Genomic DNA, 26,099 nt, shown 5'->3' on the forward strand with positions numbered 1-26,099 from the left:
GATTGAAATGCAAGAGGAAAAAGAGCTAGACTTTTTCATTCAGGACAGCAACTACCTTGACATTTATACTGAGCACATTCACATTTTCTGGAAATGAACATGCTAATGAAGTTTTTTACCTACAAAAGTTTGCAGAAGCAGAACGGAGACATACATTCTGGCAATGAATCATTTAGCTAGCTAGGATTTGTCCTAATGGAAAGCTCATTTCCATCAGACAGGTCACACTCCTACTGCTGGATATCCCAGTAATTGTCTCCAGCATGATGAACCCTGGGGATGCTGTAACAAGGCTCAGTGAGATCATGAAAGGCTTCTGGTAGTCTAGGAACAGCACACTGCATCTCTGTGCTGGCTCAGGAGGCAAAAGCTCTCTCAGCAGTTGGGAGGTGCAGAAGTATAAAGTGGTCAGCTTCTGCTCATATCCCCCACCAGCCCCTGGTAATGGGTAGCTCGGCCCCCAGCAGGGAGAGACCCTGCACCCTAGTGAGGAAGCAAAGGACCATGTGGTACTGCACAGACCTGGAAAATAAAAAACCAACCAACCTAGGCAGTATCACCAATGACCCTGTGTTCAGACTGAGTCATGCATCTCCGAGCCAGATGGGAGCAGATGCTCATAACACTGCTGGGAATGTGAGAAGGACAAGACTAAAACATTTGCTTTCTCTGCCTACACCAAAGAAGAGACAATTCTGATCACTGTTTCTTTTACTATAACTCCAGCCTTGCACATCTTATCTTCACAACTTCCAGCAGACTTAAGTCCAAGTTGTCATGTTTTATTCTCATTAGGGTGGCAATCTCCTTGCATGAGCTCCTGCAGCCTTTGCATTCCTAGCACAAACTATCACCCATTTTCTCTCATTTCTGTACTACCAGAGATATTATGTATTCTCCAGTCTCTGCACTCTAATCTCCAGCTTACCCTTATCCAAAGGCACCTAGCCTTGCAGAGTGTTGCTTATGTATCATATCTACAATGTGGCTTAAGGACAAGGGGCAATGGGTACAAGCCAGAGCAGAATTGGTTCCAAAGAAACATAAGGAAAAACTTCACTGTGAAGGTGAGGGAGCACTGGAACAGGCTGCCCAGATGGGTTGTGGAGTCTCCTTCTCTAGAGACATTCAAAATCTGCTTGGATGAGTTCCTGTGTGACCTGCTGTAGGTGGTCCTGCTCTGGCAGGAGAGTTGTACTGGATGAGCTTTCGAGGTCCCTTCCAGCCCTTAAGCTTCTGCGATTCTGTAACTGAGATTTGCTCCAGCTGACAGCTGACACCTGTGGTCTCCCTTCAGTCAAGAGCTTCCCATGGTCATTCCAACAAGGTCTATCCATCGCAGAGTAGGACAGTAGCCACAGACAGGCCTTGAAACGAAGAATTTTCTTTGTTTGGATCTACCAGTCAAGAAAAGCTTCAGCAAAAGTTACACAGCAGCTTCATCCTATGGCCCAGCACAACAATCTCACTCTTGCCTCTCTGAGTGAGGCATAGCTACTTCCTACAGTCACTTTGGTGGACTGTTAAGGAGTTGTGCAAAACTCAAGGTGTCCAAAAGTACAGTGGCTCACTGCCTTGGCCTCATGACAACATAACTTGCAACTCCTGCATTCCATTTTACGTATACCTAAATATGAAAAAAAGCATGAATATAATGACATCATTTTGGTGCTGAGAATAGCAATAATTTTCCTCCTTTTTATCATAAATTCCACACAAAAGCCAGTTAGTTACTGCAGTAAAATACTTCTTTGTAATCTCAAATGCAAAGTAATATATTCCAATAGAGATTTTAGAAGAATCAGCTCATGCTTGAAATCCCAAAGTTCATGCTTCTAAACAGAAAAATTTGTTTTCATTTGAATATGCCTTCTCCTGCATTTGCTTTGTATTCCTGTACTCACTCTAAGCATACTGTGTATGAAGAAAAAAATGCAGATTATCCAAGGCGTTATTTATGTCTTATCTATTGCCTTTGCAGTATTCACAGTGGTCTACTTTGCTCTTCTGAGGTACCAACCAGCAGTTAATTCGTCTTTGTAAGCAAAAATTTTCCCTAAGTCAACATAAAAGCAGAGGATGAAGAGAGAGCCATGGACCTGCCTTTTTAGTGCAAGGGCAACTCAGGCTGATGGGCGTTTCCTTGGGTCTGCAAGGTGGGTGTAGATGGAAGGGAGGAAAGAAAGGGGGTACAGAGATGGAGTGAAGATGAACTTAATTGTATGAGGACTTTCTTTTTCTTTAATGTGTTTATAAAGTTTTGTCTTAAGTCTCTCTCACGTCATCCCACCTCTGAGTGCTACATGCTTGGAGGGACAAGACAGGGACCCAGTGTAAGCTCACACCTTACAGCAGTGTGCAGTAAGTCAGGTGCTTCAAGGGATCACCTTGTGCCCCAAGTCTGGATGCAGACTGGCTGCTCTGCAAAGCACAGCAGATATGTACCAACACCACACTGCAAGAGCCCTGGCTTACATCCTGGACAAATAAAATTGCAAGTGATTTCACCCCTTGGGTGGTACCTTGAGGAAATACTGAAATCAATAGTATTGTGTCATTAATTTCACCTTTGTAACTCATGTTTTAGCTCTGAACTGGGGAAAAAGGAGGTATTTATATTTGGAGAAACGGTAGCTACAACATTTGGCAGCTCCTGGGTTATTTTGTGCTACATTGACTGCTTGAGAGCTCTTGTATAATGGCATTTCACAGAGCACAATCTGAAAGTCTTCCCATGCATCTGAATATTTCCTGACAGCATTTGCTTCTCTTGAGCTGCACAAGCTGACACCCAAGCATCAACTTTTAAAGGCAGATAGCCCACAATTCTGACCTCTGACGCAGGTCAAACATCTACAGCACGTACTCTAGTCTCTTCCTAGATAGTTTCAGGCTATTTGCTTCAATTCCAGACTTAGCAGACACAGAGAGATAAACAGATGGATTGAAATCTGGGACTGTCTGAAGTCAGTGGCACAAGTGACAGCATGCTGGAGGGTCGCTTGAATCCAGTCTTTCAGCTCATACTTGTCTCTGCTGGACACAACATTTTGACACCTGATTTTTATGTCCAGTAAAGAAATACCTAATAAACAGCTGCCCTCTCTTCCCTTTTGGGGCTCAACTGCTAAAGTTGCCTTCACCTTCCAGAGGTTCAGAGTTGCTCCAGTATGGAAATAGTCCCTTCTGGCAAGATCCAGCTTTAGCCAAGAAGATATTCCTGCTGCCAAGGCTCAACAGTGCACCTGCATTCCTGAGGGACAAGTTGTCTAAAGATCACTTGATATTTGACCTGCTGTGTCACCCAGCAAGGTGCTTCAAAACGCCATCATTATCCCAGGTGCCTAAATAGCCTTCCTGTTGCTCACTCTTGTGCAACAGATGGTTCAAATTGTCTGGCACATATGTAACAAATTCACACTGTAGAAGTGGCAGGCTGCTAATATCCCCTCTACCACGCTTTTGGAAAGGAGTCAGGAGCAGACACCAAACACCTGCAAATATTTGAGGCTGAAGTCTTTTTTTCTTTTGCATTTTTTTAAGTACCTCTTCTCCTGCCAGGCTCTTGCAAAACAGTGTTTGAATTTTTAATTTTTTACTTTAGTTAGTTTAATTCATGTATCTTTTATTTATTCTCAATGAATAAGTCATGTACATTTATAAGCTTAATCCTAAAAAGCTAAGCAAGCCACAAATATCTGACCCAGGACAGTATTAACAGAAAAATCACAAGAAGAATATTTTCTTAGGGGTTAAAGACTCCCCTTGGCATACTTCTTCCCTGCCCTTTACTTTCAAGCCACCTTTATGTTAAGGTGACAACTCATACAATTGAAATACATTTCATTCGATTAAAAACTAAAATGCTTGCAGAGCTGTGCGGTGAGAGCTCTGAACCAGGAACAGGGATTAATCACTCATTTCCCAACTGACAGTACAGGCAGAGCTTCACCCTGACCAGATACACATAGGCAAAAATTTTTCCACCTCTCCCATTCCCTTCAAAAACGTGTGAAACAGACAGTTTACTAAAAACAATATGTAGCTTTCAAAGTATTGTTTGAATTAGTACATAATTCTCCAATATAAGTAGTCTTTCAGAATATAACACAAAAGAACATATTTATTGTCTACAAAACAGATACATTCAGTAGTTTTTAAGCATCTTGTGTTCGAATCTTAATTAAGACCCTCCTGACTCTGTCTTGGCTTCCTGAAAATTCCCCCATGACTACAGGTAAAAGCCTTCCCAGGAACTCTTAATGGAAAATGTAGCTGCTGCTATTCCAGCCCAACCTTGCCTATAAGATTTGCCTGTATATATAAGTATATACAACATGCTAAAGTTTTACATGGGTTTTTTTTAATATTTAAAAATATAGATATTTATTAATAAAATCTATAGCCATGCCTATATCTCCCTTTCTTCACTTGCTCACATAAAGAACCACACACTGTGGCTGTAACCTCACTGCAATCCAACACTGGCTTATCTGAAGAAATTAAGGCCAGGAACAACTACTATATTCAGAGATTCCATTTTTACCATCACTTTCAGAGGCTGCCTCCACTCACAGTGGACCCTTCCATGTGTGAGGACCCATACCTACCTCTCAGACTTGCAGTAAGCCTCATTGTATGACAGTATAGTGAAGACACCAAAATTTCCTGACAAGTTACTTTAATTCTTCCAAAGCCTCAAACTAAACATTTCATTCATAGCGAGTGGTAGTGTTCATTAAACTAAATGTTTAACAGCCAGTTATTAACAGAGTGGTCATACTTTAATTTGCTACCGATCCAGTTTTGCATTAGCAAGCCTGGAAAACAATTACAAATTACACAATTCAATTTTCCAAATGGATTATTCCATAACTAGACAGAAAGACTGTTTAAATTACTTCTGCTGTTTCAAGGCAAGATTAATATAATCGGATTGAAACTCAGATTCCCTGGAGGAAGCAGTATATCCCTGTCAGCAGTATGCAATTAGTTGGTTTTGTACTGGAAAATTAAGGATCCTTCTGGCACATTGCAAAGTCAAAAGTCACTTGGAGAAAAAAAAGTCCTTCCTTCATTTGATATTATTTTGTTAAAGCATAAGGTAATTTGTGGTTCATTATTTACGTTTAATAATTGAGAACTAGACAGCTACCTGAAAGGCAACTCTCTGTGTACTTTTTGTACCTTGGATCCTCATTATTTTCTGTCTCTTGTGGGACCAAATGAATTAAATGGGCAATTTGCTTTGCATATGCCAATTTCCAGTTCACTTCATAAGTTACTGATGACTGTTCTCAGATGACCTGTATTTCAGGATGCTTTAACCTTTCCACTTTAAAAAGAACTAGAACAAGACTATAAAGTATTTAAAGGTCGATATTACACCAAAAAAAAAGGTACTTTTTAATTTTTTTGTTTTAAACTTCCAGCGTCAAGGATGTCAAAATTCAGCCCCTGGTACAGGGCTGCACAAGAGGACACAAACATCATTCATTCAAATGTGAACAAATTGGACCCCCCAATATAACAGAAACATCACTGAGACACCACAGAAACACTACTGTGACCCAGACTTCAGAGGATAAAGGACAGACCTTGACTAGGTAAAAGTGTCAAGGAGATGTCATACAGTCTCCAACCACAGCAACTCAGCTCCAGTGACTGGTACCATCACAGTGCCAAGAGAACAAACACTCTGGAGACTCTCTTTCCATTAATAAATTGAAGGTGCACTTTAATTCCTCACAGGAAAAAAAAAAAGAGCCACAAACATACAAAATGAAACAATTTAACACTTCAGTGAAGGAGGAGGCAGGTGCTCTTGCAAAATTAGCTCCATTCATCATTTTTCTTTTTCCACCCTTTACAGTTTTGTGAGGGATTAAACCTTTCCTGAGCTTCATGGGGTGAGTGAGAGGCTCCTCAGTTTTGTAGATTTGATGCTGCTTTCAGCTGCATTGGAGAATCACTTCAGAACCCAGGCAGGAAGTTAATGACCATATCTTTCAAACATTGGTAATCTGCAAGTGAGGTTTTCCTCTTACCATATCATGTATCAGTCTGAACTGCATCCGTCCTTGGATTCATTAGTACAAGCTTGTGACACAGTGACACTTGACATGTTAACAGGACTGGCTGAGCTGCCCATTTGTAGGATTAGCTTTTAGTGTCAGAGGCAGCAAGAAGCAGCCTTCAGGAGTGACAGAATTAGAATAGTCACCGAATACACATCATCAAGCTGTTATTATAATAGCTGCTCCTGCTGACCAAATGCGCATCAAGACAACAGCAACGACTACCCCAGACCTCTGGATGATGTCTTCAGGACCAAAGTCCTATTAATATTATATATCAAAAACAGGTGACAAGTAGTGTTAGTTGAAAACTCTGACATATTGTTTGTTGGGTTCTTTTAATTAATAATTAACTCTGCTTTTTATAAGAGTCAGTTCAACTACACAGTGGTGTAGAGCAGCAGTGACATGTTCTCCTTTAACACCTTATATTTAATACTGTTAGAAGCTGCATCATGCACCACCTTAGAATTTCACACATTCACAACGCTTATTTTAAAGAGAAGCTCACTTTTATCCACCTGTGCTCTTTGTCAGTTAACACATTTCAGGCAGAAAATGCTATTTAATATTCATCAGCTTCCTTTCAGTGAGGTTTGTTAAAAATAAACAAGACTCATTAACTTGTATAGCTGATGACTCTAGAACTAGAAGACAGCCTCATTTACCACCACAGTGAAAAAATGGGGACATTGCAGAGCCTCACTGCCAAACAGCAACACTGCCTCAGTGACAACCCGCTGTCCTGGGCAATCACATTTAAACTGGTCTGCTTGGTTAGTGTCGCTTCATTTCCAGTGTGGCAAAGAGGAGTGATAAACATGGAAAACAATTGCTGATGGCAACATTCCCAGAGTGGCTCCCACGAATGGCAGTGAGATTGCTGCCCAGTCATCCAGCCTGTCTGCACCACACTGTAGAAAGCTCATCCACAATGTCCATGCTGGCATGGTGCTGGCAAGAGAGATCTGTTTTATACAGAAGGACTATAGGCTCTCTGGCAGAAACCTCAGCACTGCCTCCAGTAATTTGGGTCTATGTACCTGGGACCTGAAGCAGATTGAGGTTTAGGGGAAGGGATCAGAGCTTTGGAGCTGGCAGTCTACCTCAGAGGGTCCAAGGCACCAAAAATAAATGAACCATAGGAGCTCAGATTGATCATCTCAGGTATACTCAATGTCAGATTCAGATCCCAAGACACCACCATCCAGTTCCTGAAAAAGAGACTTTGGATATAATTTATCAGTTCACTCCATCTGGAAACAGTGCTTTCAGGAGTGCACCCTACTTTCAAATGACCTGCATTCAAGTTTGTTGTACTCTTCCAAAAGTGACTCATTGTGGAATTTGACTATTGTTTATCCCTGTTAAATAAGCTACCAGAGAAATCCAGATACAAAGTTTATGGAAGAAGCAATAGTTTAACATGAAGTAACTGTTCAATAGAAACCAAGCTTGACTTCAAGATAAAAATAGCTCAAAGCTAGTGGGACTTTCTGTGATGCTTTATTATGCAGATCCAGATGTAGGAAACTGCTGTTAGGTTACACAAGTGACAAGTAAGTGCTAACCTACAGTTTTACTTGTAAAAAAAATAAGCAAGTCTCAAATATCTCATGGATTTCATATCCATTACCTTCTCTGAACTTCAAGTAAGCACGTGCTGCTGATATATTGCATTAACACTATGAAAGAAACACAGATTTGCCTCAATAATTGACAGAGCCATTATCAACATTAACACAACATTTCACACAAAGCTGGGAATTGTCTTACACTCACTGTGAAGCCCTCACACATCAAATGACCATTAAAAAATGCACTTCTCATTACTTTTGAAAGTTGCTTAACACAAATTTGAATGAACTATTTCTGGGCATAGCTTACTCCAAACAGCCATAGGTTTTATGACCAATAAATTAAAAATTACGTAGCATACAGACAGAAAAATTGAAATTCACATTCAGCATTCCCTCAAGATTTCCTCCTAAATGTATGTCAAAGTGAGTAAGTGCAGATCAGCCCGAAGCTGAGCTGTGCTCACCAACGCCTAGGAACTGATGCACATAATTCCTAATCCTCTAACGTACTAAGCTTTTGCCAACAATGATTATAAATTGAAAGGTTTCTTATTTTCATCTCCATGCTCAGGAGAATTATACATGTAAATTCTCAGATGAGTATGAAATGTGCACGGAACTCCAGAAAAGTGATTAGAAGGAAAAGCTTTATTCTTTTCATACTGGTGAATTTAACAAAGGTTTTCACATCACTGTTGCACACGAACTTTGCACGTTGCCTTTCATATCTGTAGTTGTCTGCCACCTCCCATGGATGCAAAATCCCAGTGTAACAGGAACCTCTAAGTAACCAGCATTTTGAACCCGCACTTTACCTTGGACGTTTGCTACTGTAATTATGAAGAGTAGCAGCCATTGCAAAGTACTCCAGCTCTGATTTTAAAGGGCTGAGGAGAGGAAAGGATATCTTCTTTACTAATAAAGTAATTTTCCATTAGCTTAGCAAGATGTTTGTTACCAAGCAGAAAATAAAATACTTACTCTGCCTCTACTGAATAAAAGAACACACAAGTGGGTTTAAGACTTCAATAGTAAAAAGAGTTTTCTATTTTCAGGCCAAATAATGCATGACAACTGCAGATTTTATTCCTGCTTTTATGTAGAAACCAGTTTGAGAAACAACTGTACCACCAAGTCTTACCTTGTGATAGCATCTAAAGTAAGCAGCTCGTTCATCTGAGAATTTCTCCAGCCTCTTTGGCCCTTTGCTTGAAGCTTTTTTGAATACTAACCAACATCTCTGGTAAATCTAGAAACACAAGAGAATAAATTTAGCATCTCCAGTGACTTAAGTGTCACTGATATTTACATAAAAGTTAAACTAATGAATCAGCTGTTGCTCTGGAGCTACAATTAATGGCTCAGGTGGTTAGATAAAAATAAAAATCAAGTTTAATGGATAGTTACATCTTATTTATTTTGAATTATGACACAAATAGCAATTCTTATGAAGACAGTGCATGCTTGCATGAAAGGTGCTCAGAAGAAAGAGCTATAATTATGTATTAAAATATGAGGCATTCTAGGAAACTGCTTTTGAAAAATAATATGACACACTTTTCCACATGGATTTGTTGCTGCTTCCAGCAGCCTTGGGTGCTTAAGACAGAAATGAAGAAACCTTGAGCAGACAGGTAGGAATGAAACTTGTATCACATGAACAAGAGATAAAACTGTAAGTATATATTCTATATATAAGAGTAAATGAGGATATAGGAGAAGGATAAAGGAGAAGGAACTGAATTACCAGGTAATGGAAAAGGCAGATCATTTAACTGTAGAACACAGGATCATTCTGACAACTCTCATTTTGCTTTCAAGTTCCAACTGAATTTAAATTCCACTCACTTGGAGCAGACTCTCTCTGTTCAGAGCAGTTGAAAAAGCATCTTTCCATTTGCAGCATTAAGCCACTTCATCTCTCAAACTTCTGCCCCTATTTCTTACAATCTTCCCACCTATTCTTTAACTGTGGTGCACTTTCTACCATCCTCTTACATTCAGAGTCATAGATCTCAGCTTAGATAACATACTGGCTGTATAGAAGGAAAGAATTATAAGCCTTGCCAACTGTTCACAGCCTACATTTAATCAGTAATTCCAAAGTAACACCTGGTAAGTTTGAAATAAACCAAAATGCCACTAAAATTAGTGTGATTTCAAAGAAAAAAATCTGATCAGCCATTATCAAGTACCTCACAGCTCTGTCAGAGCTCCAACACAGCACCAATTCACTGGAATGATAAGAGACCTGTCAAAACATCTCTCTGCCTCCAGCTAAGCCAGCACCCAACAGGTAACCAGCCGACAACGCAATTCCATCCTTCCAACCCTTGACAAGATTCTAAAACAATGTATTCAGCAGAAAACAATTATGTCCATGATTAGTAGCTTTATTTCTGTGCTCAAAAATGATTTTTAGTTGACTAGTTGTGTTTCTTTTACCAGCTTCTAGTTGTTTCTATAAACACATTCAGAGAACCATATTATTCCCTTCCCCAGCTTTACTATTGTGCCTCACATGTGGGCACTCATACTCCTGGCCCACTTGGCTGCAGAAGCATTTAGCATATGGACAGGCTGCTCTGATGCCAGGCACCAGCTGAACCCATCAAGATTTGCTTCCAATTTTCCAGCTTATTGGCTGCTCAACCTGTTCTGTTTAATTCAAGGGTTTGAATTGAATTTTCAAGAATTACTAGACACGGACCAAAATGAGAGCTTAGCACCAAAAGGCAACTCAGACATGTACCAACTTATACTGGAAGAGCAGTTGCCTTCTAATCTCGTTCACTCAGTGCAGATAACCTCATCACATCTGACAAGAGAAATTCTCCATAATTCCACCTAAAAGAGATTCCTGAAAGCTCAAATACCCAGTCCTTTTGCTTTTCAAATAAGTATAGTTTTAACTTAACAATTAGAATCCCACAGGAGGTAACAGCATCCCTTAGTAAGACATTTGTCATTGTACAACACACACGAGGACAAGAACTGCAACATGACGGTGTCCTGCTCAGACTATTTGCCCTCAGGGTCAGTAAGCATCTCATAGTTATGGCTATAACAGTGAGCTCAGCAACACATAGAATTAGGGGTAGAACAGGAGAATAACATTTTAATACAAATAAGGAAAAAGTTTTGCTCCACCCTCAATGGGGCACACAGCCAGGACAAGTACTGCCCTTCCAAATGCCACTCAGGGCATAAGTACTATGGACAATCCACTCCAGTCAAGCACAGGAGATAGTTACATGTTGGTGCTACTGGAATTTATTACTGTAGTTCAACAATGACTAATCTGAGACTAATTTTTGCATTTAGATCAGAATCAGGGCAGAGATGGGGAAAAAAAAACCAAAATAAACCCAAAATCTGTTACATATAAGTACTTCCAAGGACACAAAAGACAAGTCAGCCTACAATATAAATACTTGAAACCTGTTTAACACCTTCAAAAATGAGACAATGGAGGCATCAAGAATGGGTACTATTATCCCAATTCTGTGCTCCCATGACATGCATCTCATGGGTGAACATCCAATACCATCTTAACTGAGACTGAACTATAGGATACCCTAAACCTCTAGCAATAAACCAATAATAAAAAAAGAAGTTGAACTATATGGCCTTTAAAGGTCTCTTCCATCCCAAACCATTATATTATTCTATGAATAAACAATTTGGCAGCATCTGCCTAGGAGCATTGAAAGCCCTTCAACTCAGGCAACATACAGAAGAGATGATGTGCCCAAGACAGACAGCTAGTGATAGACTCTGTTATGAGCTACAATAAAGAGCAAGTAATCAGGTCTTTCATGCCATCATGACCTTGTATGTGTCTGAGACTTGTCACTATTTCTTCAAGTTGAAGACTGAATGTGAACTGTTTACATTATCACAGATGTTTTGACAGTAGCAACAAGAGTCTACCCCAAATGCTCACAGATACCTATTCAGTCATGAATACTTAGCTCACTTATCCCTCAGATCAACATTTTCACTACTATTTCATGAATAGGAATTAGTTGAAAGTACTGCTGTAATTACTTTCACTCCAAACACTTGGGCTGACAGTGATTAGATAATCCAAACAGCAAATCACGATCTGATGTGCTAAGAGAGAGCAGTAATAGCTGTTATTTGCATAACACCTAAAACTTACAAAGTTCTCCCTGTGAGATCTTCCAAGAAAGCCTCACTCAAAACTTAATTCAAGTACCAAAAATTAGCATCTACTTCCCATGGTGTCTCCTGAAAATTTCAGCTGATAGAAGCCTGTTGTGCAGGTAACAAGTAACACTTGTGACTGTACAGATGACCCGTCTCCAAGGTTACGTCAAAACAGTTCTATTTCTGGCTCTAAAGATCAGCTGATAAAAATCAACTGAAGTCAAAGGAGCGACTTCAAAGGAATGATGCAATCTGAGTATTTGGATTCCTGCTCTGAGTGCTGTGCATTAGGAACCAACAGCAGGATTGCTCAGCCATCCCCATGCTCCTGATGCTGGAAATACACCGCAGAGCAAAGGAGCTGTTATCCTCAGCTGGAATTGGTCTGCATTTAGCTGAGTGAAGTGGAAAATGTTTTTGGCTTTCCTCGGTTTCATGGTTCAGTTGTGGTTTGAGAATACTCTCATGCAGAGAGGGAAACTGAAACCAGAGTCTTGCTGTCCTACGTGATGACTCAAACCCATAATCAATGCTGGAAATGGGTGTGAGGAGGGTCAGTCTTCTTCACCTTCCAAGTAATCAGATAAGCAAGGGAACTAAGAGATTTTTGTGTGCCTAAACTGTCATTCTTTATACATGGAGGACAAATTATTCCATACAAAAAACAATTAATTGAATTTAGAAACTAAAGTTTCCATTTCAGTCCAAAGCAAGTTTACCTCATCCCTCAATAGCTTTGTTCAGCAACTGATCCAAAAGAGCACTTGGAAATAGCAAAATATTTAGAAATTGGAAGGAGTGAGGCTATTTATCATATCTTGGGGCAGGGGCTTTAAAACTGGCTCTTTTTAAAAACTAAGATATGAGGTTTCCACTACACTATGGCAAAGCAAGCCTTTTACTTCAGGACCAAACAGTCCCACCCCTTATCTGTCTGTTATTTTAGAGGGATATACAGGTCAGAGACAGTAGCACAAAGTCTCATCTGGCAAATTTCTCCTTTAAGAACGAGTGAACCTTTAGGGAAAGCTGCCCTACTTTATTCCTATGTTGTGTTTTTCTGCTCTCTGCCCTAAAACAAAGAATTCCAGTGAGCTGCATTTACAGAGATACTGAACTTTCTGTCAAATAAACATAACTTTGCTTTTCACAGAATGGTAGGGGTTGGAAGGGACCTTTAGAGATCATCTAGTCCAAACCCCCTGCAGAAGCAGGTTCATCTAGATCAGGTCACATAGGAACATGTCCAGGCAGGTCTTGAAGACCTCCAAGGAAGGAGCCTCCACAACCCCTCTGGGCAGTCTGTGCCAGGGCTCCCTCACCCTCACAGGGAAATAGTTTTTTCTTATGTTTAAGTGGAACTTTTTGTGTTCCAGCTTCATCCCATCACCCCTTGTCCTGTTACTATCTACTGTAGAAAAAAGGGATGTCCCAACCTCCTGACACCCACCCTTTAGACATTTATAAATGTTAATAAGATCACCCCTCAATCAGTGGCTGAAAGTACTACCAGGCAGCTTGGAATGATTACCACAAATCCTGGGCTATCACCAGGAATTTGTCTTTTTTCACTCTATAACCTCTAGAAACAGATAATCTACTAATGGCACAGCACAATAGCACACGGAATTTCTCACAGTATGTTTTAAACTTCTTTTTTGGTAGGAAAAAAAAAATGCTGCCACTGGATCCAAGGCTGGTAGACAGCTCACACACTGCAGTACCTCAGCTGTACATGCAAAATTGTTTAAGCATTTTTGCTGAACTTTGCCAGAGAATATTCTGTGGACTGGACTGCCAGGTACAAGGTCTCTTCCAACAGGGTGTTGTTCACCCATGAAATTACCCAGCTAGTGCTAAGTGTTGGCATCTTAATTTTACTATTAAAAAAAAGTCTTAATATGTTATTTCTGATTCAAAAGGTGGTAAAGAACAGTGAAATGAAATCGTTTGCCTAAAGGAAATTTGTGAGAAGATTGAATCTAGAATTTTGCTTTGCATCTAGAAAAATGAAATGTTGCCAACAATGGCAGCTCATTCATTTAATTGTATTCACTCTTCAGACATGTCTGGAGCAGCAGAACTCCATTATGCATCATGAAAAACTGAAGGACTTCTTTCTAGTAAAGAGATCTAGCTATCAGTAAATACCATGATGCCTTATGCATCATGTTGAATGCAACTGTGCGACTCTAGTGAAGACTCAACTGACTTCCCATGACTTCACAAAATGGAAGTACTTAATATAGATGTATTTCTTTTGTAGGGTTACAACTTGTCTCTACTTTTCCAGGGGAGCTTTGTCCCTTGGACACTTCACCCCCATATTGACAGCTCTGTTCAGCTCTATTTCATTCTGAAAAAGCAGAATCTAAGTGTAAAACAATCCCAAGTTGATGGATTACTAGAAAGAATCACATTAACATTGTGCTGAAATGTGTTTAGCATGACTTAAACAGTGCATAGAAGTGTAACCTGGTTCACTGGCTTTGTAAAATAAGCAGCAAAGTTGTCCACATGTTGTCTGTAAAGATATCACTGCACTTGGCAACAAGACAATTTCCCTTTCCCTGAATACCCATGTAACGAGTGTGTTATGAGTAAGCGATATTGCATTATTCATTGTGATCAGGTTATAATGACTACATAAATCAAACTTGGTTTACATCAAGCTATCTTCTCTGGAGGACTAAAGAAAATAATCTAGTTTTCTTCTTCTTCCCCTGAGAAACACATTTGTGGATAGACCTCACTCCTTCCTCCTGTTCAGTATACATCCTCTGAAACAATATTTTACACTAAGAAGCCATCCGCAGCTGCTAATGGGGAATGAGGCTGTAACCTTGTCTCGGGGCCCATTCAGAATGCACGATATTGCTCAGTATTGCAAAGTTTTTTCAAGTTACAAGATCCAGCTTTGGCACTCACCAGAACCTGATATAAGACCAGAGCACAAGAAAAATGCTTGGCAAAATCTCTAGGAATCGATACACCTTCTTTTACTCTTTCACGCATCAGTGGAAGCCACAACAAATGCCCACTGCTCTAAAATGAGGCATTTTAAGCAGTTTTTCCTCTTCGAAAACCTCTTTCTTTCTACCCTTTCCTTCCCAACTGGAATTGTATCAACCAGAAGTGGGATTTTTGCTAATGGTTCAGGTTCAGAAATCAAAGCATCTCCTCCAGCTTTAGTTTAAAACACCAAAACAGATGGATTTGAGCCTATGGACGTGTTCCCATTTGGCACACAAGGTAGAAGGCAACTTTGGTTTAAATCTTTCTTTCTTTTTCCTTTGGTTCTTCATGATCACATGGGATTCATTCCACAGACAACATACTTCCTGTTAAAATATTCTCAGCAACTCAAAGTTTGCATGCTGTGACCTAGGACACATTGTCCAAGCCATGGCAGGCTGGTGACGAACACAATTTAAGCACAGACAGTGAAATGGCTCACTAAGGATTACCTAATAACTTAGTGATGGAGCCTTTGGCCTATTTCATGTTCATACTATGCTCTGTGACAATGGACATTGACAGGGAAACACAAGCAGCATTTTACTGTTTGCTTGTAACTGGTGTGTATTAGTCACTGGTTCAGACAAAGAGGAAAAATGCTCAACAAAAATGTTGTTGCTACTGCTAGCATAGGTCACCTCTGGCAGATTTCAAGATGGAATGGGCTCACAGAAAGACAAGAAGTGATTTCACACATTACAGCCTGGTAGAAGACTATTATTTAAAAAATATATTAAAGGGACACCTGGAATTTTACGAGAACCCTTTATAGTGAATCACTACAATTGTCCATAAAGTAGTTTAGAAGCAATGTACCCCTTCAAATTGCTGATGCACTCAGCAGCTGGAAGCCTAGAGTTCAGAGACATTTTAATTAGAGATCCTGGCCAGATGATGAAGCACATTACCAGTGAAATCTGACATAGAACCTTTTGAGGGCTTTGGAAGGACACCATGGTTCAATCCAGACAGAGTAGAGAAGCCAGCAGACTGGGAAGACACCTATAACAGCACTCTGGACACAAGAGGCAGGGAAAGGACTCCAGGAACACAAGACACTCAGGTATTTGGCACCTGGAACAGAACAGTGGTAGCTACTGATGCAAAATGTCATTAAGAATACAGGGCTGGGATTTGGGACTTGCTTATCCCACGTATCATAAGTGTTTTGCAAAGGAGTCATTTCTTTCCCTTCTCTACTCAGTCATTTCCTTCCCTGCTACCTTGAATTTGCATTGGCAGGTGCTTCTTACATGCAATTTAGGCGATTTGTTGATAAACTAGCGTGTAAATAAATTACACTGTAATAAACTCCACATGAGATGTACGGGATAAGCAGTCATGCTGTTTGATGCTATTGAGGGCGACACAGAACTGACCTTTATTTTTTAGTTTATCTGATGACTGAATAGCATTTCAGAATCTAAAAGACATTAAAAGCATGACTTTAACTTCCAGTCTACTCTCCCTGCCAAAACGATGAGTTTGGATGCAGTATCATTTGAAAGACAGCATTACCTGAAACACTCTTCCATTTTCAGGCCCTTCTTTATGGACTTACAGCCTTCAAAGCATAGGGTTGCTGGTTTGGGGTTTCTTTAATAATATACAGAAAAGGCTATAATTCTAGGCTGTGTAAGGCCATTAGAGGAGAGAGCCTGCAAGTGCCAAGAAGCATTTACAGCAGAAACTATCTCTTGCTACTGACAGTTTTCAAAAAGTCAGACTGGGGCTAAGTGTCTGATTTAGTTCCTTAAACATCTGCTAAGCTTTATATATGGGCACAGTTAATTCTAGGCATGAAACTGGATAGGAGAAAATCAGCCTAGGACTCTAACAGCTAAAGGAAGAAAAAAATAGTAAAGGCTTCAATACAGGCTAAAAACTGACTCTGTGCAGCCAGCTCATGCTGGCTGAGCTCTAAAGAGTGAAGTTGGACATGCTGTCCTGCTGGGTCAGGCCATTAGTGTGGTCCAGCAAATTAACACAATTTAGTATTGTGTTGGAATTAGGTAACTGCTGAATAACATAAAATAACTGCGATGAATTATAGTTTGGAATTATCCTTTTTTGTCACTAAGTATCTGATTTAGTTACTTTAATTACATGGGCTATAGGGGGAAAATGGCATTGATACAGCTCATTAACAGTTCATGGAGCTCACTAATTAGTACATCAGATGCAAAGAGGCTGCAGAGCACACACACACTAACCCTTCGTAACTGCCGCTCACAGCTTTAACGGGAACACAAGTTCACCTGCTGAAGTCATGGTAGGGGGATAGTCTCCTGAGCTCAGCTGACAAGGCACAGATGGGGCTTGCTCTGTGCTTGGAGATGAATTGTACTTGCTCACAAACTCCCAGCAACAGGCTTTGTTTCAGAACACTAGCGCACACAATCTTTTCTAAGAGTTGTGTTTCAGAGTTGGACTTGTAATTTTAAGGCTACACATAATGAGATTTAAAAAAGCAGAAAGTGCTCATGAATTAAGTCTTTGTCTCAGTAGAGTGCATTCTTCAGCAGTGAGCTGTCAGCATCCAAAGCCAGACATGGCAGAAGGGCTTTAGTTTCTCAACCTTCAGTGTATGACTTGAACAATTCAGCTGTACCTGTTGCCACTTGCCCACCTGTTAAATTCAGTTAATGATGCTTGCTATGTGCTGCTTGGAGAGCCAAGGATGACAAATGCCCTGCAAGCCCCTAACTAACAGATGGGTATAACTGCACATTTCTGGCCTGCTGTCATTCTTTGCCATTCACCAATTAATCTAACTGCAAGCTTCAGAAAGCAGGACATGTCTACTGCAACAAATACATTACTTGCCATCCCTACATACATCCTCCAGACACCCCAAGTAAGACTCAAGGGTAGTCTATTGTACTCTTCCAACACAAGGCAAACATCTTATTTTTTCCATATTTGTGCTTCAGTCCTGACATCAAAACTGTGCAGTCAGCCATGGGTCATTCCCCTAACCTTTCTGGATGTTGGATCAGTTTTAAAATCAAAGTGAATTTGCACAAAAGAGCAAATAATGCTACTGCAAGATGGACTTCACCAAAAATACAGGGCTTTGTTAAAAGTGACAGAATTACAGCCCATTAAATCATAGTAACAAGCAGTTCAGCATTGCATTACAGGATTGCAACAAATAATTGAAACCATTTGCCCTGACTGCTGGATGGACTGATACTCTGTTCAAAGCTGGTGCAGGGAGAAGGCCACACCAGTCAAAATACATTTCCCTTTTCAAGCACTTCAGTGCACTGCCTTCAGAGGGATAACCTGCAGCGTGTCCTGAGTCACTGAAGGCATGTGCACAAAAGGATCCAAGTCAGAGCAATGAGCCCATGGGGTCTGTGATCAGTAGATGGACTACATCCTGGGTATAAACTGATGATCTTACATGTATGAACCCTGTTGCTCTGTCAGAACTTTGAAAGCTGCTAACCAGATGAAACATGGCATCAGTTTGAGCAATATTTTAAACCGAAATTCAGTCAGTTTTCTAGTAAAGGTGCAACTGGGGCTGGGGGGTTTATTTTTTTAATGGGGATTTTTGTCTTTTGTTTCAGGTTGAGTGGGACAGACTTTAAAGAAACACAGATTAAAACAAGGATTCCAGAGACAACATTTCACTGCTAGATTCAACTTTCTATTGACTCTTACAGTCCTGTTGTATTTGCTCAGGCCAATCTACACATTAGTTCAAATGGACAAACCTAATTTCTATTAATTTCTCATGTCCCAGCTATGCAGTACTAATTAAAGAAAGAGTTCAAGAGCTTACTCACATTTGGGTAGATTTCATCCTCAAGAAAGTATGACTGTTGCATAAAAAAGCTCCTATGAAAGCTTAGCAGAATACAGTTTTAATTTCCACAACCTCATTTAACAGAGAATAGCCACCATAAGCACTGTGCCAAGAGTGTGCCACTCAATAGTATGCAGTCAATTCAGTACAATCAGCTAACATCCATCTTCACTGGTGTGGAGACAGTAGTAAGAACATTAAGAGGGACTTTTTTCTTTGTCAACCATGGGGCATTATAGCTTTCCAGATAAATATTACTCTGTAAGTAAAGGGACAACTCAATCTCTTACATTAACATTACTGGGGAGAAATATCTCCAATTTTGCTGTATTGATATTTTGAATTGAAACCAGTTACATTCTTTTCAGTAAAGGGGAAAAAAAACCACTCTTCATTCCATTAGCTTGAACTTTCACTGGTATTTTTAACAGCACTTGGTGAAGTCAGGCAAGAAGATAACAGGAACAGTTTATCAACTTCCACGGTATACCTAAACCTACAAAAATATTAAATTAAGATGTCAGTCTCAGGTGCAGACCTTACATCTGTCATCTTCTTTCAAGTGTTTCCAAAAACACTGTAAAATGTTAATTTACCACTGATTTAACTTCAGGGCAATGCCCATATAAACACCAGCAGGAGAATTCCTTCACTCTCTAATGAATTGTTGATAAGGCATCAAAATGAGGAAAGACTAAATATCACCTGTTTATAATTGAGGTGGTTTTTTTTCTTTCCCTGGATTTACAATGATCCTTGGCACACTCTTTCAGCTAGTGCTGTCACCTCCAGAAACCTTACAGACCCTCATCTAACAAAAGAGGAGCACGTAGTAAAAATGCAGAACTGGGACCCACAACTGGCAGAAGATGAGGGAAATGTTTGAGATAAAAGCAGAAGAAAAAGGGTATTCTAGTCAGGTTTGCATTAAACTTGTTAAAATGAAAACTCAGTCTCTAGAACAAGATAGCAAATGGGTAAGAATCACTTGTTTACTAGTTACCTCTGTTTATGAAAAAAGGCAAATTTGGAATATCATTGTTTCGCTTCAAAAAGCAGAACGTGGAAGGTAATTTACCAGAAAACATATGCTGGAAAGCACACAAAAAGCTGTTGCTGCTCATAAAAGGAGCAACCAACAAACCAGGAATTTCATAATCCAGCAGGGCCAACCAAGTGACTGTCGCCTTGTACTTGGTGCTGGTGAGGCCACACCTCGAATACTGGGTCCAGTTCTGGACATTGAGGTGCTGGAGCATGTCCAGAGATGGGCAACAAAGCTGGTGAAGGGTCTAGAGAACAAGTCTTATGAGGAGCTGCTGAGCGAGCTGAGGATGCTCAGCCTAGGGAAGAGGAGACATGATCACCACTACAACTACCTGAAGGGGAGCTGTGGTGAGGTGGGGGTTGGTCTCCTCTCTCTGGTAATGAATAACAGAACACAGGGAAATGAGCTCGAGGTGTGCCAGGGAAGGTTTAGATTTGATTCTAGATTTAGATTTGATTTAGATTCTTTGATTCTATGATTCTAAGTATCTGCATAATCTCCCATCTTCCTCCTCTTGGAGAAAACCTGGAATGGTTCTTCGGCTTGTTTCCTGGGATTTTGGTGGGGTTTTTTTTAATCACATCAGGCTCTCTTTTCTTTCTCTGCACACAATTCTAAAGATAAATTTGCCTATTTTAAGGCATACAAACCTCCAGATTTTCCATCTCAGTTCAGAATCTATAGCTGGGGCTGTAAGTGATATCCAAAAAAACCCACAGATGTTGCCCTAAAAACAAAACTCAGATAAACCTGATGAAAAGTGGGGGGGCATGGGAAAAATACCAAACTCTTGTTCTCCATCTGGTTTTCACATGGCAAACATAAAGATGCCTTGAGAGATGAATGAAAATGTAATTCCACCATGTGAGTTGCAACACCTTCTTTTAACTCATTCTGTTAAGCTAAGCACCCTGGTCCTTTAATACATAGATCATACAAAGTGCTCCCAAATGACAAACACAGCTTACTTTTCTCAGCTTCTTAGCTTCAAGGATCTTTGTTTCAAATCCAGAGGTAACCCCATCAAGACATCTACTGACTTGGACTTAAATCTCATTAACTTTATGCTGGAGGAAATCCAAAGCTGACCTGCTCATGGGCTGATAGACTCAATGTCAGCAATCTGATGGAGCTGCATTAGGTCTTGAATGACATTTAGGGGTATTCCTCTCTTTATCAGCTCAAGGATAAAAGCTCAAACTTTCAAAGTAATGTCCTGGAACTTATCCTTGCTGCCACTGTACCAAGCAGTAAGATATCTAAAATCTGTGAATATGTTCCAACACTATGTAACAGTTTTACAAAACAATGACTATCCAGTGGGCTTAATATTTTGCAGGTTGAAGCTGGTACATAAGAAATCAGTTCAGTTTTTCTCTATTTCAGTTCTTACAGACTGAAAGGAACTCTCTAGGTGTACACAGGAGGTTTTTTAATAAAGCTGCTTCAACTTTTCCTTCTCCTTCACATCCCACCCCTCCCCCCATCCCCTTCCCCAGCCTTACATCATTCTTTTTTCCAGTTTTCACAGCTCATACTCTAAAATCCCCATATTAACTTTCTGGCACGCTTATTCAAGCACCAATCTTTTTAACCATATGGTTCTAGTCCTGCAGATTTTCTCTCCCCCATTTTACCTCTCCTCCCACAGGGTTTCACAGAAACAGTGCTATGCAAAACTTGTAAAAGTACATGTCATTTTAAATGTTCAACACCAATCTTTTCAATGAAGTTTCTACAGAAGTCAGTTTAATTAAAACCAAGAACAAAAGCCCCTGAAAGCTTCATCTCTTTTCAGCTTTTGACAATCAAGAATATCTGCTGATTTTTTCTTTTTTTAAAAAAAGGAAAAAGTTTCAAATGGACAAGTCTAAAACTTTGTACAAAAGTTCCTCCAGACTTCTAAGCATGAGTCAGAAGTTTTCCCATCTAGTCCTAAAACTAGTGTATGCAGTATGGATCAATGCTATACTTCCTTGAAAACATTCCATAGCACAAAATTGTTGCTTTTCCCACTTTAATCCAGCATATGGCCATGGTCCAACATGTAAATTCTCTGCAATACTCAAATACATAAGAGATTAACATAGCCCTAATTTTAGGTGAGTGCTCAATATTGCTGGTAAAGCATTAACCAAAGTAAGAAGCAGGCAGTCCAGAAACCTAAGAATGATTCTTTTCATTGAGTTTTTAAATTAATCCAGAAATATTTGAGTATTGCTCATGTTACTCCATTTAAGCAAGAATTTCCTAGAAACAAGCAACTAGTTATGAAGTTGTCAAGTCAGTTCCCTCTTCTGTCGCAAACTGAAGACTAAACTACTGCAAGTTCCTGCTATGGAGTTGGCCAGGAGAGCCCTAGTTCTGCACTGGAGGTCACCACTTAAACCACATTCCTTCACACTGATGTGATTAAGAGGTTTTGGGCTACTCAGACCCATCAAGTAAAGAAAATTGACACGCACAGATCTAGTTTCTATCCTCAACAAGGTTAATACTAAAGAGGGAACACATCTACTGTTGTAGCTCCAGCAGTCACATCTTTCAGAAGACACCCAGTTACAGTTACCTACTAAATTTTGCTTCCCTGATTTCACTGTGATCAGGACCTTATTGAATTTGATTAAGTTTGTTCAGATCAGGGTTAAACGGTGCTCAGAGCAATGGCACTCATACAAACTACTTCTACAAGATGTTAGTATAATGCTTGCACCAGTGAGATTGATAGCACCAACACAGTTGCTTTCAGAAGTGCAACTTCTCGTTTTTCCTCTTCACTCCACTGCAAGAAGTCAGACCCTACTTCACAGACACATTTCCAGTAACATTCAGCAGGTGCATAAGGCCACCCTTGTAATGAGAAATCGCTTAATCATGCTCAAATTGATTTGGAGAGGTGTAAAAACTCAAATTATGCTGACTCATCATTGAAGGCAAGGACACCAAGGAGGAAAGGCTGAATCCCTTGACCCACACTACCCCTAGCACAGCCAGGAAAGTGATCTGCTCTTTAGCTCTTTGAATAACCTTGTTGCTAGACCTGTTGGCAGAAGTTTCTCCACCTTTAAAAAATGGTGCTGAAAGGCATAATTTAAAACTCAGTTCTACACATTTGTTCCCAGAAGCTCTGGCTCCATGAGAACAACAGAAACTCCCCAGGCAGGAGTGCAGGAACACAGTCAAGGCTGGACAACCAGGTGCTGGAAGAGGCTGACACCCTTGAGGACAACGGCTGATCTCCATGTCCTTAGGAAACTCCCATGGACAAACACAAGCCAGATCAGAATTTCACTTTTGGGCTTCAGCTGCTAAAACCCCACTAACCCTCACATTAGGTGCTCAGATCTTCTTTTGGATGCAGCCCAAATTTCCGTGGAGGACCCACTCTAATATACAGATGAGGCTGATCATTCCTTGCATAACAAGGAGGTGCCTCCAACAGATGGGGTTACAGACAGCCCCAAGAGCAGGCTGTGCAGACCATGGATTTAATTAGAAGTGTTGTTAAACAGATACGACTGCAAGAAGAGTTCTGTGCCTCGCCTCCTAAGTGCAAAGTGGAAGATACCTCATGAGACAGGATTCTGCAAAAAATCTGTTAGCAGTGTTTCCTTTGCCAGACAGAGGTACAAGAAACAGATTGCTAGGTAAAAAAAAATTCCACTTTACCTCTCTTTTCCTCTTCATGAGCTTTATTCTCTGATAAACTGATATGCCAGTCTCTGCAGAGACGTGTATTTTGAGGAACACTTGGCTGTTAACACAGCTCCAATAAAGTCAATAGATCCTAACAAATGACTGGGTTTAATAGCCTATAATAATTTGATAGTAAAACAGACTTCTGGATCAGACTCCCAGACCTCCATATGCAAGAAATACCTTCATAAGATCATGGAAATAATCTAAATAAACTAGGCTGCCTGTTAATAATGTCCAATTTTGAGAGTTCTGCACATTGCTTTTAGTGATCAGATTGTTTTTCAGGCTTGTAAACATCCAGTGTTTCTAGTTAGCTGCAGTATATGTTCTAAAAAGATAAATATTTTGTAAGACTTTTCTAACAAACAAATTGCCAGGACTATTTGTTTTAGGTACTTCTGTCATGCAGAAGCAGTAAGCTATAAATATTAATTCAGCAGCACATGCTGTCCTACACCTTTCTAATTTTAATAACTGTGCCTTTTTATAAAGGAAAAGACTTCATTCTCTTCTAGAATACAGGTCACCTTCATTTTCTCATGCAAATTATTTCATCATTTCCTACAAATGATCTTCAGTGTTTTCTTGGATCCTTTTTGAAAACATGCATTTAAGCTTGGGAAGGCTACTTTTACATCTATGAGAGCCAGAGTTGTTCTACAGCTCCAGTTCTTGCATCTTCACCATGAAATTAAGGGACAACTTGAAGTAATGTGTTGAGAATAGCCAGGGTATAGAAATCCTTTAAGACTGAAAGTAAGTTTGCTGAAGCAGAAAGTGTTACAACTGTTACTTCCCCCTCCACACTCTTTTTTTGCTTTGTAATAGAATAAATAAGTATGCAAACTGTATATTGCAGTTTTGTAACAATAATTCATTCCTTATTTCAACATGGATTTACATTGGATTGTGGCATAGGCCTCTTACATCGAAACTCTCCAAGAATAAAGACATTTTAAGAGTTTTATTAGCAAGACAGATAAAGATTGCTTCAGCATTGGGAAGTTTGTGACAAGAGGGAAGAGCACATGAGAGCACAAACTATTGTGGATGGCGCCACATCTATTTTTAAGCCTTGAAAATTTAAAAGATGCTGTTCATCCTTGCTGTTGGATTTTTCCTGGAAGATTGCTCAGTGACACAGCCTCCTCACAATGTGTAAGCAGAGCTTTGATCTCCCTCGTACTGCAGCAGGTCAAGCACCACGGTACATAGAATGAAGCTCATATGTTAATACACTTGTTGTATTAATGAGTTTAAAAGTGATGCTCTCTGAGAAATGGGGCTACAATGGAAGTATTTGCACACACAAACCAGATGTGTTCGTAGTAGACAAAGCCTGGGAGAAAGTGTACAGTCATATTTGTATGATCTTAAGGTATGCTCAGGGTTATACCCCTCCTGTAAGCCACCACAGCCAAACCTTCTATCTGGAAGAAGATATCTAGTTTCCAAGAAAGAGAGAGAGAATGCTTTCTGAAATCAATGTTTTCTAGTCAATTACTGTGCAGAGCCAAACCAGACTCTATAGGCTTTGCGTAGTTGTGAATATGTATAGCTGCTTAAAAGAGACATCCCTACTCACCAGCAGCCCATCTCAGCTACTTATTTGAGGCACTTCTGTTTAATCAGCAGTATTTTGCTTTTAGTTGCAGACTGCTCCAGGCAGTTGCTGTTCATCGAAGAGATTGTTTCCCTTTGACACTAACAGTACTTCATCACTTAATGCAACAAGACACTCCAAGTGTGTTACTGGCATACCAGAAACTAGGGGCTGACAGCTAACCCCATGGCATCTTGTTCCAGCAGCCTCCCATACATCAAGAGGCAGGGACAGGCTAGATGCCTGCAAACTCTTCAGGGTCTTCCAAGGGGAATAGCATCATCTTCAAAGCCCCGTGAAGAAGGGCACCCAGGTCTTTCCCAGTGTCACACCATCAGCATCCCCAACACTGCTGCCTGTACCTTGAGGAATAGTCCTCAGGAACATCACTGTGTGAGCTTCCAGCACTTACTTCTGCCTACACCTTGCCAGTGGTAGTAGAGGATATCCTCAGAGCAGCTTCTTTGCTCCATAATCACTGCTTAAATTGAACTGGGGCTTCCAATAAACCTTAGTTTAGGTGTGGACACAGGAAGAGTAAGCTTGGCTTTAACAACAGGGAGTCCAATAAAAGTGTTAGACTGCAACCAACAGACCCTACTGGAAGCTTCCCACCCCATGAGGAGACGTGGGCTGGCTTGCACCTCAAAGACTAAAAAGTGCCACTTCAAGACTATCAAGAGCCTTTTCAGGCTCACCAGTGTAACAAAGGCCTTCTATTTCAAAGATATGTTCTTGTTTTGATTTTGAATTGTAATTTTAACACTCAGTTGAGCCAGAGCAACCTAAAATGAAAGCTCAAGTGTGTTCACAAGCAGTGCACACCTACCTATCCTTCAAATGAAAACAGAAGAACGAGCCTTTTCATTAATGAGAGGAAACATCTCCACAATATACCCCTCTCCTAGAAAGGTCACATCTGTACTGCAGAACAAGACCCAATTTGAAAGTCGTAAGAACAAAAACCAGCCTTTTCAGATCCAGAGGCCATAAAATGACTCCCTCGCTTCATATATAGATAAGAAGCACTTCATCAGATGAAAGGTGATTGCAAGCAGAAGTGCAGTGCAACAGAGTATCTTCT

General features: G+C 40.2%; 1 protein-coding gene across 7 annotated transcripts in view; it reads right to left on the reverse strand.

Annotated features, from left to right (window-relative positions):
- DOK5 (docking protein 5) overlaps positions 1-26,099 on the reverse strand; it is a 45,292-nt gene that overhangs the window by 15,586 nt on the left and 3,607 nt on the right. For all 7 annotated transcript variants that reach the window (XM_062009055.1, XM_062009052.1, XM_062009050.1 and 4 more), the window contains exon 2: positions 8,799-8,906. In XM_062009055.1, the coding sequence (XP_061865039.1) occupies positions 8,799-8,906 (108 nt within the window). The remainder of the gene's footprint in view (positions 1-8,798; positions 8,907-26,099) is intronic.

The sequence above is a fragment of the Colius striatus genome, chromosome 16 (assembly GCF_028858725.1).
Source record: "Colius striatus isolate bColStr4 chromosome 16, bColStr4.1.hap1, whole genome shotgun sequence".
Taxonomy (NCBI): Eukaryota; Metazoa; Chordata; class Aves; order Coliiformes; family Coliidae; genus Colius; species Colius striatus.